The sequence below is a fragment of the Astatotilapia calliptera genome, chromosome 12, assembly GCF_900246225.1.
Source record: "Astatotilapia calliptera chromosome 12, fAstCal1.2, whole genome shotgun sequence".
In the NCBI taxonomy this organism is placed as follows: domain Eukaryota; kingdom Metazoa; phylum Chordata; class Actinopteri; order Cichliformes; family Cichlidae; genus Astatotilapia; species Astatotilapia calliptera.
The window spans coordinates 7,626,739-7,645,422 of NC_039313.1; the positions used below are offsets into that span (position 1 = coordinate 7,626,739).

Below are 18,684 nucleotides of genomic sequence, written 5' to 3' on the forward strand. Positions count from 1 at the left end.
ACTTTTGGGTTAAGTCACCTCAGTCACTGTGAGACAGTCATTCACTTTAGTGGTTTTAGTGTCAGTGAATGGAACTTCATAAATTAATGAGAGTCGTAAAAATTACAAAAAGACTTTTTGTTCCTAAGATTTGCATGGGCACAAATCTAGCCAACCCATAGCTACTCCATACACAGACTGTCAACCGATTGGATTATTACTGATTTAAAATTAGGTCTTTTTTTCTGACAGTTTTTGTTGATGTTCACTTAGCTCAGACCTTCCCAAAGTGTGGGGCCCGCCCCCTAGGGGGGGGGCGCAGAGCCATTGCAGGGGGCGCGGTATGAAAGGGAGGGTGGGGGGGGACAAAACGCTTGGACACTGCTAGCACTGGGCAGCCACAGAAATGCAAAGCAGGAGATGAAGCATCGCTGAATATGTTTCCAAACCAACTTCATTCTAAGCCAAAGACTAGAAAATATGGTGAAGCATATCTTCCCTTCACCTGCACAAGTAGGTCTCCCCTGCAGAATTGGTTTTCCCTGTGTCGGGAGCAGCACTGGGCTCTTCAAATCACGGACAAACAGTATCCCACATTCTTGATTTTTAGTTCACAAACACTTGTTGTAATGACTAACTACTCCTGACATTTTGGAGATGTTAGCTCTTTATACAGTAAAGTTACAGTGGGATACAAATAACATCAGGCTGATCCTGCCACGATTTGTACCCTCGGTTCAAATCACGGACAAACAGTATCCCACAGTTGTTTATGTTTTTAAACCCATTTTGCACAGAGAGGCATTTTTTAAAAAATGTATTGATAGCAATGTTGAATATTATTACACAGGGGGGGAAAAAACAACTACACATAAAATAATCACACAGTGATGCCTCTGCCTATCTAAATGGAGGGACAGTAACTGCATGTGTAAGCCTGTAAAACCTGAAGATAGAGACAAAATACTTTTAATCTGACTATCTGCCATTTTGCAATTCCTCTCATGTAAACAATAACGTGGCGCACAGCATGACGTGAAAAAAGGCACATACCTTTCACGTTTGGTCCTGAGGAACTCTGTATTCCTTGTCCACAGGTAAACGCAAAAAAGGAGTTTTAAAAAATCTCAGTTTTCGGTGATTCGAAATGCCGTTTACATGTGGACGAAACAGCTGGGTTTTCAAAAATACCCACGTAGGTGTGGACGTAGCGTAAAAGAGTTAGTAGTTTATTTTCTTATTACCTGTAATTTATTGCAGATTACTTGTATTTGCTTAATTGTTTACTAAATGTTCGAGGTGTGAAATAAACCGCAATGGAGCAAAATATGGGTGTGTGTGGTTGGAGGATGTGTTTGTGCGTGTGCGTGCGTGTGCGCGCGCGCGGGAGGGGGGCGCGAACATTTTTCTTGTAGCGCTTACAAGACAATATCTATATTTGGAAAAAACTGTGAAACTTTATGATGTTTCTACATGTGTGTGACAAGTGCGACAACGGAAACAGCAAAGCTTAAACCACAACACACAGTGAGTCATACTGCTTATTTATGGCTTTTAAGGTGAGGTATTTTAAGTATCATTCATAAAAAAGGTGGGAGGTTTACAACCTCATTCCATGTACATGTCTAAATGAGAACTGATAAAGCTTAAGGTTTATAGGACGTGAAAATTTGCCACTTAATAATTAAGTAAGAGCATGGAGCATGTTCTACATGTCACAACACAAGCAGTGGCGTGTTTGAGCCAGTTTGTAGAAGTGAATGTTTGTAAGAGGTAGGCGTGGTTAACAGAACAGGAACTCCTAGTTTATAAATTGTCATTACAATGCTGGTCTGCTCTGTCACACTCAGTTTGCACTTGGACAATGACACGAAACCTCCTATTGTGGGTCCTCATCCTATATGCCTCTCTCGAGCTCTCCGGTAAGTCACTGGATACTTTTACATCCACCAGCACACTGGCTACTTAATAACTAAAACCTAGTTTTGTCCTACCTTCTGTTTATTCAAACCTCTACCGGTGGCAGGTTTCTTTTCCTCAAGTAGTCCTCTAAATCTCCTAGCCAAGGACGATGTATTTTGTCCGGAATTAAAGACACTATGCTTTAACTCTGGTCTGTTTCATGTTTCGTGCTCAGATGAATTTGCCTCTCAGCCTTTTGCATTTGTTTACTAGACATGTGATTATAAAGGGAACATTAAAACACAGTGGCTGTGTCTCACGCCTGTTGAAAACACGTTTTGTGCACACTCATTACAGTCAAATAACAGAAAGAGAAAGAATTACTGTAAACACACTGCTAGTGTTGTGACGCTCCCTCAGAGTTAAGTTATGGAAAACAACAAAGCCAACACCCTCTCAGGTGCTACTATGTACCAGGTTATCAGGTAACCGTGACTCAGAGTCACTTAATCATTTATTCCAGGCAGGTTTTGCAGACTGGGAAATACAATCTTGAGTCACAAATGTTCTTGGTGAAGCAAAGGACTTTAATTTTGTAAATGTTTCTCCACAAAGTGAGAAGAGAATTAAGCAAAAGAAAAAAAGATGAAAATAATGGTTAATTATTTAATTAAATATACTGCATCTGGCTCCTGGAGCAAGTTATGGTACAGAATGGTCAGAAATTTACAGAACTGGCTACTGGGTGGGAGTCTTAGTCAAGAAAAATGCTACACTGAGAATGATGATTTTATGAGAAAATCTGGAATGCAGAAATAATTTCCATAAAAAGGAACTAATAATATTTTCTAGCTTAAGTTGAAATCAACTTAATAACTAAAACCTAGTTTTGTCCTACCTTCTGTTTATTCAAACCTCTACCGGTGGCAGGTAGAGGTTTTTTTTACAAATGTGATTATAATTTGAGAAGTTGCCCTTTTATTTAATCACGCTACTTCTGCAGGCTCTGTAAATCACACCTGATTTTCACTTTGTTTTACGTCAATACCAGTAATAATTGAGTAAAAATCCCCGCCTTGTGAATGTGATGTGGAACATTCTAAATACTGCATGGATTTGTGAGTTAGGGCAAAAAAAAAAATCAGCTGATGTCAATTCTTTTTTGTGTCAGGATAACGCAAAGATGGTAGTAAAACCCTAAAACGACCTCTTGGTAGCCTGGGGGGGGGAATCAAAGAGCAACCTCTGCACCACCCATTAATGCAGGTTAGGTAGTATGTCAATATTTCTATGTGGACAATAAGAAACTATACCCGTGAGCTTAAAAAAATATGAATTCTGCCAACATTAGTCTCCTGCTAAAACCAGGCAAAGACCCTTTATTTCCCTCAAGCTATCGTCCAATATCCCTTATAAATGTAGACATAAAAATAATCTGCAAAGCCCTGTCAAAAAGATTAGAGAAAATAACCCCCCTCTTAATTCATCCTGACCAAACTGGTTTCATAAAAGGTAGGCACTCATCAACAAACACTCGTAGATTACTTAATTTAATAGACTACTCATACAGTAAAAACACTGAAACCACAATATTATCTCTAGATGAAGAAAAAGCGTTTGACAGAGCTAACTGGAAATTTTTATTTGCAAATTTACACAAATTTGGTTTTGGAAACTCTTTCATAAACTGGCTAAGATTGTTATATAATTCCCCAACAGCTTGTGTCAGAACAAATGACCAGACATCCTCCAGCTTCTCTCTCCTGAGGGGCACCAGACAGGGATGCCCACTCTCCCCTTCACTGTTTGCTCTTTTTATCTAACCATTAGCAGCAGCAATTAGGCTACAACAATTAAGGGCATAAAATGTAAGAAAGTAGAACATAAAAGCAGTCTCTATGCGGATAATGTGTTACTTTTTCTCCAAAACTCACAAACCAACCTTTCTGAGGTAATTACTCTAATAAACTGGTTTTCAAGAGTTTCAGATTATTCAATTAACTGGTCAAAATCTACAGTTCTTCCCATTAACTGCTCCTTCCATAATTCTTCTCCTGCCCCACTACAATCTGGAAATATTAAATATTTAGGTATTAAATTCAGAAATTTCAGACCTACCATTTATCAGCTCAAACATCAAAAGACATGAATGCTTTAAAAGTATTAACATCAGCTCTTCTCTGACAGCATGGTGGGAGTTTCTAAAAATAACAGAGTCTTCATTAATCCCATGCAGACGTACACCTATCTGGAACAACCCTGACATATTACAAAACAATAATATGATTAATCTTACAACACAAAACACTACATAGAGTGCACTATACAGGTCATCGGATGTTCTAGATGGGGTTTACATCTTCCAACAACTGCTCACACTGTCAAGGCAATACACCAGACAATTACATCCACGCTCTTTGGTTCTGTCCACCAGTGCAGAAGTTTTGGCGCAGGATATGTGAAGACTAATCAAAGTGTCTGAAATGAAAAATTCCAACCTCCCCTTTAGTGTGCTTGTTGGGCAAATTGGATGATGTCACTACAGAAACTAATACAGTCCACATGGTTTTTACTGCCCTATGCATCGCCAAGAAAACGGTCCTCATGAACTGGAAAAATAAAAATAATCTTAATTCAAGCCAATATAGAAACCATCTAATAGATCACATTAGTCTCGAGACAGCCTCTGCCACCACATTAGATCAATCCCTCTGGGCTACTTTGATCGGCTTCATCACCTAGCGGGGATGGGGGGTCGTGGTTTGGTCCCGCCTTCGCCATTGTGGTTGATGTGGAGGTGGGACGGGCTTAGGGCGTCTGGAGAATCCCTAGGGACGTTATCCCTGGAGGGCTTAACCCAGGGGTTGTGGTCATAACCTTGTTAGTGGCTCTGGTCGCTCTTAGAGGTTGTTCTCCTTGTGGCCGCGTACAGTACGGCTGGAGGAGGGTCTGTGCTGGCGGACGTAGGTTACTGGCCTGGTAGCCTGGTTGCCCCTAAGTGGATCCGGGGCAGGCGTGGGGGCTTGGGGTTCTGGGGTGCTTCGCCTCTGTGCTAGGGCTCTGGCTGGGCCTTGGGGGCTTCGGTCCTCCTTGGTGTGTTGCCGAGGTTGTGGGCGGATGGGTGCACGGGGGCTCAGCCCTGGCGCAGGGGGCCTCTGGTGCATCGGCCTAACTAGGGGGCTCTTCAACTGACAGGAAGTTTGTTCCATCCTTGTAGGAGTCCACTCTGCAGGTGGGGGAGAGTCACAGGAGAGGTGGAGAATAAACTTAACCTGGGTGTCTACTGTCTTGTACAGTCTGGGAGATGATTGAATGTTAGGGTGGGTACAGTTTCCTCTGCGGTGGGGTCGGGTGGGCTGCCCCGGGTCCTGTGGGGCTGGGCGGTCCTGCTGCCGTAGGCCCCGGTCTGGATGGGCCTGGAATCCCAGGCCCTCCAAAGGCCTATCTCCCCTCACCACACTCCCTGCCGGTAACTGATGCCCTCAGGGGTCGGTGCGTTGGTGGTTCTTGGTGTCCGGGGCTGGGCGCTCAGGTATGTACCAGCTCACTCCCGGTGCCTACTTGGCAGGGCCTGGTGCCTGTTGCTCGGTCAGGCCTCTTCCGGGGCAAAGGGGGCCCTCGGGCCTCCAGCCTCTGGGCCTGCGGCTCTGGCACAGCTGGCTGCCGGCAGAGCCGGCGGACACACCACTGCAGCCCCTCTGGCTTCTGCTCCGTGGCTACTGGGTGACCCCTCACCTGGGGCTCTCCTCAGCTCTTCCCAGGAAGATGGCACGGATGCCCCTCTGGTGGTCCTCCTTGGGCTCTCGCACTCTGGGGCCTCTGGATGTCTGGAGCCTGGATCTCCTCCATGCCTGCTTCATGCCCTGGGGGACGGGGCTATGGCTCTCTACATCCTCTAGCAGACCATTACATGGGGAAACCTTTTGAATACAAGCGCGCTGATCCACACAGGTGTGCACACGGGTGTTCACTGTTCATAGACATAAACTACACCTTTATTGGCTGCTATTTCCAAGCACATTGTGCGCTGTCGGTTCTGTTTGCTACACAACAACATTCAATATTTAGTATTTACTGCTGTTTACACTTAGCTAGATTAACGCGATGGTGTTGTGTTTAGTATGTTGCCCTTTTTTTTTCTTGTTTTCTCTTCTTTTTCTCTCAACAGGTGATCCAGGACATTTTTTTTTCTCTTCTTTCTCTTTTTAAGTGCCCTTTCTCTCTGTCCCTCTCCCCTTCTGTTTTTCTTTTCCTTCATCTTTCTTTCTCCCTTTCCTATCCCTCAGTCATGTCTGTCCCGTCTGTAACAACTGAAAATAAAATAAATAATAACAACAAAGGTTGATCAAATGGACCAATACGGCAAGGCCGTGATGATCCATTTGGCAAAGTAAATCCATTGGGTATCCTTGTTGGTCTTCAGACAACAATTCTGATGGCTAAAGAACCAAATGGGACAGGCAATAAAAGTGGTTCACCTCTTTCTCCAGGGGACATGATTGCGAAAGCATTCATGTGACTAACTTGATATAAGGCTATAAACTTTCTGTTTACAAAAGGCTTTGTTACCAGGAATGCACTTAAAAACTTGAGAATGTAACTTTAATCAAATGTTTAAAGTCACGATGATCACATGTTTGCAACATAAATGACATTTGGAATGGGATATCAAATTATGTAGTCAGGTTAGTTCTTTTGTTGTTGTTTTATTGGTTTGGTTCAAAATAAATAGATACATAAAACTTATAGAAAAGCAGGATGTAAACAGACGAGATTAGGTAGCACAAATATTGAAAGCAATGAGTTAAGCATTCGACTAATTACAAAATAGACCCTGTTGACACTAGCATCCAAAATTAATATCCTTTTTCTAATCACACATATGTGATTCACTTCCACAGGAAGCCATGGTCCTGAATTTGAGGAGGGAAAGCACTATGAGGTGGTTCGACCGGTCAGACTTCACACAATCAGAAAAAGACACACAGAGGTTTCTTTTCTTTTCTATTTTAAATCCTGTGATGACAATCAAATCAGCTGCTGTTTTTCTCCTGATTATGGAAAATGAAAAAATAAAAATGAATGACTCAAAGCAAAATTTCCTGTTTTTTTGCCCACAGTACCACAGACCAGACACTCTTACGTATGCAATGACTGTGGGCGGACAAGACATAGAAATGCAACTTGAAAGAAATAAGTAAGTTTTTACTTCCCTAAACCTGTGTGTCTGTGCAGTGTGAGAAAATAAGTGGACAAATGGATATACAAGTAATGTAAAATATCCTGTTTCAAAATAAGCAAATTTTTTTTGAATAAACTGGAATTAGACTCACTCTTCACATCAAATAATGTTATGTTATTCTTTATCTTCCTGTATTCAGTGAATTACTTACCAAAGATTACACTGAGTCTTACTACCAAGAAGATGGGACTCGAGTCACCACAGTACCGAATGACATTGTAAGTGTTTGCGTTTGTAGACAAACTTACCTCAAACTTACAGCTGTAAAATTGCACATTTTACTAGATTTAAAACGCTTCAAAGGCTTTTAAGGCTGTTAGTGAACGCTGGAGACATAAGCAGATGAAAAGAAAGTTACATGTTGTCATTTAATAACACAGTCACCATTTTCATGTCCTTGCCAGGATCACTGCTTCTATCATGGGAGGATTGTGAACGACAGTGAGTCATCTGTTAGCATCAGTACCTGTGATGGACTCAGGTGAGCCACCGTCTTCTATCTTTTCTTTATTTAAACTGTCATGACATCTTTCCAAAGCGATACCCACCCATGCTGTCTGTCATAATAATTCAAATAACCTCACAGTTTCATTCCTTTGTTGTATTAAGCCTTCATATGAGATGAATAGATTTCAGGCCACCTTGGTTCACCAGAAACAAGTTGTGAAAATACTCTCATTACTATTTAGATGTTAACCTTATCCTAACCCTCAACCAAACCTCACCTCACAGTGACTCTAACTTTAATTAAACCAAAACATTACATTAACATTAACATGTATAATGATTAACATGATGTCAGCATGTTAAAGTTCAGGAAAACAAAAACAAAAGTGCTAAAAGCCACTAAAATCACACTGCAATAATAACAATCTTGAAGTGAAAACAACACAAGAGGAAGTTTGGCCCAATTAAGTCTTTAGATGACAGTGGATAGGTTCCTGAGTTGAGTCAGCCTCAAAGCAACATCTGAAAAATGAATGAACTAACCAGCATGATTTGGTTTAGGGGTTACTTCAGAACATCTGCTCAAAGGTACCTGATTGAGCCACTATCCAGTGACGATGAGGGGGATCATGCAGTGATGACTTTTAATGAAAAGAACTTCACGCCTGCCGTGTGTGGGGTCACTAACACCAGCTGGAGTGACGACTATGAACCTCCAACAAGCCGCAGCCGCTCTAGATCAGGGGTAACACAATTAGTTTTGTCCTCTTCACCAGAGTTCCTCCAAGTCATGACCTCTGAAACCTTTTAGGTCTTCAAACTATCTAAGTTAAATGTGACAGAGTTTAAGTAGACATGCCCAAAAGTCTTCATTTGTGTTGTTCTTTTTCTTCAGGGTATTTCTATTGTACAGCAGCAGAAATACGTTGAGCTCGTCCTTGTTGCTGATAACCGCGCGGTAAAATTAATCTTCTTTTCTAACTTTTTCATTTTTTCCCCTTGGTTTGCAAAATTTGATTTTTATAAGATAAACTGATGAGAAGCAGGATGAGAAATTTGTCTTGTGGTGTTTCAGTATGTGAAGATGAACAGGGATCAAAAGAAGATGAGACAGAGAATATTTGAGATTGTCAACTTTGTCAACATGGTGAGTCTGTTTTTTTGCTATTTCTATACAGATTCCATACCAATACAGACGCACTGTACTACATACTGTTCTGCAGTAGCTGCTAGCAGTTGGAGTATAATGTTACATCCCCAATGTTGTCTTCTTCAGGTCTACAAACCTCTGAGGACCTTTATTGCTCTGGTGGGGTTGGAGATATGGACGAATGGTGACCTGATCTCTGTGACCCCCCCAGCAGGAGCAAACCTGGATGCTTTCATGAAGTGGAGAAACTCTGAGCTGGTGACGAGGATAAAACATGACAATGCACATCTTATAAGGTATGGATAAATTGTATAAGTAGAATCAGTCAGACTCAAATCACGTGGAGCAAAATGTCTCCTACTTTCAACAGTAACCGAGCAGGAAAGAGAAAACTAATTTCAGAAATCTGAGTTGTGAGTATCCATATTTTTTTCTCCCAGGTTAAACCGGCCTGACACATCAGCTTAAGAGGTTTTAAGCTTCCACATAACGCTTGTGTAACTTGTGTTTTATACACAAGATACAACCACAAGCAGATCCATTATTGAATCTTAAATAAGAATGTGCTTGAATGTTCACACCTCAACATTCAGGAAAATTCACAGTAGCTAATCTAATCTAATCTAATCTAATCTAATCTAATCTAATCTAATCTAATCTAATCTAATCTAGTCTAGTAGTAGCTAGATTAGTGAGTAGATGGATGATATGAATCCTGTATATGAATTTAAGACTTTCTGATCTTCTCTTTCAGTGGTATCGACTTTGAAGGACCAACTGTGGGTCTTGCTTTCATCGGGACTCTCTGTTCTGGTCACTCTGTCGGCGTAGTACAGGTGAGGTGTTCATGCTTCCCAGATGATGTATCTCACTGACTTCATAACTTCTGCCCTTGCTTCATGCTGTGGTAAATGTGAATTTTGGAAACATGTTCCTAAATCCATTTAGTTCAGTCATTCCTTTGCCCCTCAAAAATCAACTTAATTGTTTATCTGATACTTTGATTAATGACCAAATACCAGAGAAAATAAATGACAGTTCCATCAATTTATCACTAACATGTAGTGACCACTTCCTGCTAAAAGAGAAAAACTAAGTTAAATTATGATCTAGAACTAGACTCGGTCTACAAAGTCTTCTTTGCACATTTGAGATGCACACATCTCCATAAGTGCAACGTGGAAAACTCATTCTTTGACTAATCATGAATTTTTCACAAAATCCTTTAAAACATTTTCCTCCTTTTTGCACTGCACTTGTAGACCACTACACTAACTCTGTCAATAGATCCATGCAGTCTGAAAGTCCCGACTGAATAGACTGAGAAAATGTTAAAACTGAGACAAACATGTGACATTATTGTGTTGCTCTCTCTTGCTGTTAGTAAATTTTTGCTGCTTTCTTGTGCTTCATTTTTTTCTTAGGATCACAGTGATGCAGCCATAGCAGTGGGAGCAACACTGTCTCATGAGATGGGCCACAACCTGGGCATGGACCACGATGACTCCAGTGGTTGTTTATGTTCTGACGATAGCTGCATCATGGCAGCAGCCCTCAGGTAAGAAAAGCTGACTTGAGACATCCTTCAAGTTGAATGCAGATTCTTTCTGTTAGCAAATAAATTCAGGCTATAACAAGTGACCGTAAATAAACAATACGAGCCTTACAAACCTCACTAAATGTTTTGATCATCATAACATGTTTCATTTGGTACAACAACATAATAACTGTGTGTATTGGACCAAAAAGGAGGTCAGCTGGTGCAGCTCTTAATCTCACATGGCTATAAGACTGAAGAACGTGTGTGAGCATGTTTGGTGCGTACGTGCTGTATATGTACCACCATACCGCTTTTGTGCAGCCATGTCTTCCTAGTGTCAGACACTGATAAAGATAACACAAAAAAAGATAATAATACTAATAATGTGTTTGTTCCTCTTCAGCTGGAAAACTCCTCGAAGCTTCAGTAGCTGCAGCAGCAGCAAATATGAAAAGTACCTAACAAGCCGCAGCCCCAGCTGTCTGCTGGACAAACCAGACTACAAGAGTGTCGTGGCTCCCGCGGTCTGTGGAAACGGCTTCAAAGAGGAAGGAGAGCAGTGCGACTGTGGTTCGGTGCAGGTAAGTAATCACATCAGCTGCTTAAAAGTTTTATTGTGTAGCAAGTTGATGATCGCATCTGGTGAATCTGGTGAGTTTTATTCATTTAAAAGCAAATCACAACAACAACTGTCTGAAGGGATTTTGTAAGATAGAGGTCTTATAACAACACAGCGAAAACCCCAACAATCAAATAACTGCCTATGAGCAAACATTTGGCAACAGTGGGAGCGAAAACCCCTTTTTAACAGGAGGAAAGCCCTCAGCAGCCTAGGCCTATTGTAGCTTTACAAACTTCTATTTCTTTATGTCTTGCTGGCCTCTCACTTACAGAGACTAGTTGATAAACAGTGTAGCAGTACAAATGTATTTATTACTATTATGCCATAATTCTGATCTGTGTCTGTGCATGCTCAGGTCTGAAATGGCTTCTGCCTTACAGCTATTGATTTCTCAGAATGGAATTCAGCTCCATGTTTCCTTTGTCTGATCTTGACTCTTTAATGAGGTGCTTGCTCTGAGACAAAAAAAACTTTCAGATGCACACCAGATATGTACCTTCTTCGAATGGGCCTGAGCCTGTGCATTCAGACAGATATTTATTTTTTCAAGGCCCAGTATTCAACTGACTTCTACCAGAAGCTGAAGAACTGCTGATTTTTTTCTTTTTTGCAGTATTACTTGGAGTATGTGCTTATGTGTTGTCTTAACACTTTTATGTAGTGTTAAGACTATATCTATAGAATGACAGTGATAGTGTAGCTGAACAGAAATGATTGTTTTAAGTGAACTTCCGTGTTATGCGAACACTTTTTCCAGTGTGTCTGAGAACAGTTTTTTGTTTGCTTGCGATGTGTAACAGCTGAACAGCTTGTGGTTTTCAGTGAGACAAACATTCCAGTCAGAGTGATGTTTAGACCTGTTTTCACCTCTGCTGGAATTCAACAAGGAAAGATCATTAGAAGGAACTGAACGTGATTTATTGATGTACAAAACAGTATTCAGTGGTGTTTATAGATTCGACTCTGATGGCCCATCACAGCAGAACGGAATCCAAGCTATGATGCTAATTAGTGCAACAGCACAAACTACCATCATCAAAGCAGCATGGTGAGTGAGAAAATTGTAAGATGGTTCCAGATAGTGAAGAGAAAGTGCGAAGCAGACTAAACACTGAAACTGTGATAAGGCTCAAGGGAGATAAGGCATGAGTGTGGACTGGGGTAAAGAGAGAGAAGCAGAGCCTGTAGGCTCAAGGCTGCTGTAGGCCAGAAGACCAAGCATAGATCCTGCGACAAAGCTGAGAGCTGTCAAAGGACAGAAGAGAGCGAAAACAGGCAATGGTACATTAATGCATTGAGATCACTTTAATTATTTGTAGAGCTCAGTACTTCCACAGTACTTGAGCATCTTGGTAACCAACATGACTGGGGGAGGGGCAGATTCTGGCCTGAGCAGGTCAGACTCTGGGAAGTATGCCTCATGTCTCTGAAACTAAAAACAGGTTATTCGTCAGGTCGCAGCTTTCACCCAGTTTTACGCATGACCCTGCTGAAAACTGCAAAACCAACAAAAATGTGTTGATGATTGTATGAGTGTGATGAGTTTACTGATCCACTTCTGCACTTAGAGAAAATGTCTCTCCTGTTTGTTTCCTATTTTGCTTCTGGAATCTAAGATATGTTTTTCTTTTTATCCTCAAATCTCATCCTGGGAACGGCAGCAAGAAGCAAATTAAATTGGACTTTACCTTTCAGTATTCCTGAATTCTTGTGCATAGAAGAAACACTGGAAGCTGGGAAATTGAAGATGGCCCAGGGAAGAAACAATGTTGCAGAGGCCAGTGATAACAGAAACCAACATGTGGAGACTCAAGCAGCACTCCCAGGGTGGAATGTTGGCTGATTAAGACATCTGTATGCTGTTTATGCTTCCCATACAGACGATGGTGATGCCTGATATGGAAAGGATTGTAAAAGCAGTTTGTTGGGGAGAGTGACAGAGTATGCATTTTAACATCCCCATAGACTACCAATGCAACGGAGATTAACTCACGTGGGGACCATAGACAGTATGAATGGTAAACATAGTTTTAGGTGTTGTGTGGAGTCAAAGCCGCATTCTTTTACTGGCCCTGTTGAGTCCATAGGAGAACAGCCCTGACTTCTTTGAACACTTCTTGATGAGTTTACGGACTCAGTCACTCATTCCACGTCATACTGAAAAAAACATGGTATCCTTTTTGCAAACTTTGTTTCTTTTATGGAGCGCAACCCCAGATGTGCTCACTGGATATTAACTGATTGAAAAGCCCAAACGGGCACGTGACTTCACAAGCACATCGAGTCCTCACTCGCCCCAGCTGGTTTCAAAACACCAGGATGTGCAAATGCGGATGATGTTGGCTCTTTCAACCACAGGGGTGCTGCAATAAGCAAAAACAGCTCGTTGTGTCTTACATTTTTTTTTGATTACCAAAGTCTTTCTTTTGTTAGGTGGTACTTTGAGATGAAATCCATTAAATATGGCAGCTGTGTCGCACAGAAGTTTGGGTTTTTGTTTTCCAAAACTGTGGTTATATTGAAAAAACAGATTTTAAATTATAAGTTTGTGGTATTTTGTTTACAACACTTTCTTACATGTTTGTACTTCAGACTCAATAATGGTCTTATACCACAAAAGTTCCTGAAAATCAAGAAATAAGGAAGTAGAAAGTAGAAACTGAGAACAGTGATTATACACTATATTGGTGACACTCGACATTGCTCTTAGTAGTTTGAACATCGTGATTTGTGATCATGAGGCCAGCAGACACCCACAGTGGAAATCATTCATCAGGTTCTTTTCTATGTGTCAATAAACCATCAAACCTAGTGATAAAGATTCCTCACGGGAGCAGAGCAAACAGATGTTTAATAATGCATCCCAGCAGTAAGACCCAACAGCAGCCTGATGAGTTCTAATATATCTTGTCCCCGTAGGAGTGCACCAATCCCTGCTGCAACGCCACCACCTGCACCCTGAAAGAGGGTTCACAGTGTGCTGAAGGCGAGTGCTGTGAGAACTGTAAGGTGAGTCAGTAAGAAGACAGATCAGTGTAACTGGTGTCACTTATTTTCATCCCTGGAAGTCTCTCCTCTGGCTGTAGTGATCCAGTTGTTTGCTCAGCTACAGTCCTCAAGTAATTAGAGAATCTTGCAAATGCTTGAACCAACACCACAGTATTGCATTTTGATATTTTGTTTACAGTGCTCACGCAGTCAGAGTGTTTGACATAGCGCTGGAATTTTTAATCATATAACACTTTAAGAAAAACAATGTTTCAGATAACTTACACGTTGATGGTATATGCTCGGCACAGATCTTGCCTACCTCCAGACAGTGCCGTTCAAAGCAGGATGACTGTGATCTGGCAGAGTACTGTGATGGGAAGAGCACGACCTGTCCGGAGGATGTGTTTGCTGTGAATGGGCTCCCATGTGATGGAGGCCAAGGGTACTGCTACAACGGTCAGTGTCCACAGAGACCTAAGCAGTGTGTCAAGATGTATGGATCAGGTGAGTATCCTGTCAATACGCATATGGATGTATGTGAAAGTCATATGGAGAGTTAGGTTTTTATGCAATCTTCTGCTGCTATCAGGTGCTAAGGAGGCCAAACAAGGATGCTATAACTACAACACCAGAGGAGTCTACTATGGCTTCTGCAAACGCCCCTCAAATAATCAGTTCATCCCCTGTCAGCAAGAGTGAGTCCCAGTAGAACGTACAGGGCAACAGTTGCTCTGCAGCCGACCCTTATTTTGATTCTTCGTTCTTCATATTAACCAAACATGATCAGAAACAAACACTGTCTTTCTTTTGCAGAGATGTTCTTTGTGGAAAGCTCTTCTGTGAAGGCGGTAATGACAACCCAAACTATGGCCGGATGGTCGCCATCGGCACATGCAAGGCAGCATTCTTCTCAGACACCACCGGTGACCAAGGCCTGGTGGAAACGGGGACTAAATGTGGAGATGGAAAGGTAGCAGGCTTCCTGAATCCACTTTTTGCTTACTGCATCTACAGTGTAGAACAAAATAAAGTTAAATATATGTCTGACTTGTCTTTTCCAAGGTGTGCAGCCAGAATCAGTGTGTGGATCTGCAGACGGCATACAGAAACACCAACTGTTCAGCAAAATGCCCAGGCCATGCTGTGAGTACAACACCAAAAACTGATCCACTGAGGTGGAACTGATTTATAACAGTTTTGTGCTGGACTGTATATTCTGGTATTTTCATTATTAGTTCATCTGTTTTCAAAAGGTTATCAAGAGGAGAAGCTGCGTACCCTCATAGTTGTGAACAGGGTTCTAAAGCTTTTAAAGACTTTAATGCCACTGAGAGTGAAATTTAAGATCAACTTTACAAAATCAAAGGGTTAAAAGTAGTTTTTGTGTGATTTCTCGCTGCAAAGTTTAACTAAATCCTTTGTTAGCCGGGGGCAGCTAATCTACCATATCCATGTTTAAAATGTAGCTTAGGTGTGAAAGGTGGATGGAGTCACTGTCATAGCCTGCATTGACTTTTGGACTTAACATTTTATAACTTCAATCTTAATGGGGTCATATTGGTCATGGCATGTTTGCATTTTGGAGCCAAAAGTAAAGTTGTAAGCTAATACTAGCATTTTGGTAAATGACCTGGATCCATGAGAGGTCTCATTCACTGACTCAAACTAATGGAAGTTTGGCCTAGCAGACAGATTCTGAGGTTAACTTTGTTTTCAAGGCTATATGCACACATTTTAATACTGTTAAATTGGTCAGTTTAGCACTGTGGTCTACTCACATTTGATAGCCAGCTTCAATCAGCCATTCAGCTGCAGCTTTTGGGATTTATCACTGCTGACTTTATTGTTCAGTCCCAGAGGTAACGACTTCGTAGAAATAAGGGGAAAAAATGCATCATTTTGGAATTTTGTTAATATTCTGTGTATTTTGCAAATTTTAAACCCAGGATTTTACAGGATTTCCCCCCTCTGCCAAAAAATCAGTTTCATCTGTAGCAAACTACAATACAATAACACCATAAAATAATGATAAAATAAATAAAAAATTGTGAAACATAACCTAAATATTTGAAGTGGATGTGATAACCACACCAATGGTGGCCATGCAGCTCCAGTTGTTTTAAAAGGTTTAGGCCCTGTAAAGACAAAGACACCCTTCTAAGGCATCCCTGAAATGCTGATGTGAGATATACAAGACATGCCCAAACTTACTCGTGTAGGCTTTTTTAGAACCACGTGTAAACATTTACAACTGCAGTGTGATTGCAAATATGCACTAAATAAGTGTCCAATTTAAAAAGAAAAAAATATTTTAAAAAAACCATATAACAAATTCTTTTTTCACTTTTTGAAATGTGAATGAAATGAGAAAAACTTGAAAACCTCTAAATATTTTTAATTTAACTTTATTTTATAAAATGGCTCAAGCAAGCAACAACTCTTAGTTAATCATAATAATATAATTTAGCCTAGCATCTTATTCATATTTTACTTATAGTCTATGCAAAATGAAATAAAACTAACTAGAGTCAATTTGTCAGAAGCTAAAGCGATAATATAATATACACTATAACTATATACTGGGTAAATCTAGTTAACTACATGGCACCAGTTATACTGGGGCTGAGTGTTTTATATTACTTAAATTCTACTTAAAGTCTAATAATGGCAACATCTTCTTTGTGCTTTCCAGGTGTGCAACCACAAAAGTGAGTGCCAGTGCGAGCCTGGGTGGACGCTTCCTAACTGTGACTCAGTGGACACAGCTTTTAGTGGTACTGGTAAGAGTCATCTACTTCAGTCTACAGATTAAGTTCAATTTACTGTGTCATGTTGCACAACTACAACCCAAGCAAACCGGTTTTTCTTCTGTCTCTGTAGGAAAAACTATTGTCATTGCAGTCACGGTTACACTACTAGTCCTAGGCATCATTGCTGCCATCGCAGGAATCATCTGGAAAAAGCAACAAAGTCCCATCCTGCCAACGTGAGTAATCATGACACTACTGGAGGCCATTGTATGCCTCTGTTTCTGCAAACTCGCCTCCATGAGGGTCATCACCTGTTGATTCAATCTGTGTTTGCAGTGCAACAAATCAGAGGAAGCAGATAGCCGTGCAGAACCCGGCTTACCACAGCAAACAGCCTCCACCCAGTTACCCTGCATCAGGCCAACAGGTGATGTTCTGAATGGAGCTGGAATTTGATCTAAAAACTGTTCCGACACGTTTCTAATGATACCTGAAATTTGTAGGCTGGCAGACCAAAGCGTGAAGGACCTCCACCTCCACCACCTGCAGCTGGGACCAAACCCAAACCAGTCATTCAGATCCACAGAACTGCACCAGCTCCACCAGGGAACAAACCCACACCACCCATTTCAAACTACACAGCTGCACGGCAGGTACCAGAGCTCACCAGCCTTTAACCCGTTTTCTTTACTATTTCAGCTGGAAAAAAAACCTTCCCCATAGATTAACCAGCAACTCTTTAATTTGATTGGATAACAAAAAAAGCACATATAATTGGTTGGTTGTCTCCTTTGTTGGCTAGCTTTCCCCAAAAAAAAAGTGAGTTAAAAGATGCTAAACCATTTCATAAAGTTAATGACCATTTTACTAATTCTGTTCTCAGTGCTGTAAGTGATTCATTTTATATTACACACAGTCATCTGAAGATAAAAATAAACATAAAAATTAGCACAGTGTCACTTTAACATTTTTGGACATATCCATCTCTCTTTTGTCCTCCAGGCTCTGAGGCCAGTTCCTCCACCAAAGGTCTGATGTCTGCGTGGTGCCATCTCTTAGCAGCTCTTATTGCTCTCAGTAGGAGGCTGCCGTCACCGCTTTCTCAGTGCTGAAGCAACATTTCTACAATGACTCACAGATTGCACGAGGAGCAGGCCAGACTCTGATTGTTACTAGCATGCCATCCGCTGATGTCGTCATCGCTTTATATTTTCTAAGGCACTTTTTCATACTGCAGGGTTAGAGATACAGACAAGTATCTCTACTAGTGTTCGTATCTCTAACAAGGCAAGTGCAAGTACAGGCATCCCTGACTCTGAATGTGACTTATAACTCTTTTTATCACAGTAATGGCACAGAATATGAGTGTGTGTGCATGACCTAATGAAAATGTTATAACAGTTTTCAGAATTTGTTACAGTTTCATATTTCATTTGTGTTTTTAAAATCCTTATAAATTTCGCTGACTTTGATGTGACAGTCAAAAATCGGAGTGCGATGCTCTGTTGCACCCTACAGTGCTCTGCTTTAAAGTGAATGCACTCAGAGAACTCAAAGCCACCAGCTGAACATTATGAAGCACCTTAAGAGTCTGTTTTTTTTAATATTTTAAACCATGCTTTCTCTTATGACACTGTAAAAATTTGAGTTGTATTTATATTTTTATCTAAATGTACATATTTATCTACTTTGTTTACAAAATCAGACTTCTGCATGAGTAGAGAAAGAACAGAAGCAATGAGCTTCTTATTGGTGCCTTTTTTGAAGCTGGACCACTAAACGTGTATACAAGATTAGGTCTCACATGCAAGTGGTAAGACACATATCATTTGCCACACCATTAAAATGAGCGACTGTGATGTTTTTTAATGTTGATGTTGTATAATTCTTCTTAATTCTTATATTGAAACATTTTGTTTTACATTTATTTGCATTATGGTTGTTTCCCAATATTTTTTTTACTATAATATTGTCCTGCTGTATACTTTGTCCTATGCACTTACTTTGTAAAGCGGGATCATGCTGTACAATGATTAAATAAAAGTGATTAAGTGACTAACA

General features: G+C 40.8%; 1 protein-coding gene across 1 annotated transcript; it reads left to right on the plus strand.

Annotated features, from left to right (window-relative positions):
• Positions 1 to 1,819: 1,819 nt before the first annotated feature.
• On the plus strand, positions 1,820 to 18,684 carry LOC113033966 (zinc metalloproteinase-disintegrin-like crotastatin). Its single transcript, XM_026188197.1, has 22 exons — positions 1,820 to 1,901; positions 6,783 to 6,871; positions 7,002 to 7,078; positions 7,263 to 7,341; positions 7,528 to 7,604; positions 8,132 to 8,315; positions 8,466 to 8,528; positions 8,646 to 8,717; positions 8,847 to 9,016; positions 9,475 to 9,556; positions 10,145 to 10,278; positions 10,664 to 10,841; positions 13,802 to 13,891; positions 14,182 to 14,377; positions 14,463 to 14,568; positions 14,687 to 14,843; positions 14,936 to 15,016; positions 16,566 to 16,653; positions 16,754 to 16,859; positions 16,960 to 17,050; positions 17,127 to 17,276; positions 17,626 to 18,684. The coding sequence occupies exons 1-22, from the start codon at positions 1,844 to 1,846 to the stop codon at positions 17,656 to 17,658; spliced, it is 2,361 nt and encodes a 786-aa protein (XP_026043982.1). The 5' UTR covers positions 1,820 to 1,843; the 3' UTR covers positions 17,659 to 18,684.

Excerpts from the sequence above, each read along its gene's own strand:
- LOC113033966 (XM_026188197.1), top strand. The coding sequence starts at position 1,844 with ATGACACGAAACCTCCTATTGTGGGTCCTCATCCTATATGCCTCTCTC. Across the intron at positions 8,529-8,645 it reads TTGTTGCTGATAACCGCGCG|TATGTGAAGATGAACAGGGA; the intron begins GTAAAATTAATC and ends GTGGTGTTTCAG. Across the intron at positions 14,844-14,935 it reads CTAAATGTGGAGATGGAAAG|GTGTGCAGCCAGAATCAGTG; the intron begins GTAGCAGGCTTC and ends GTCTTTTCCAAG.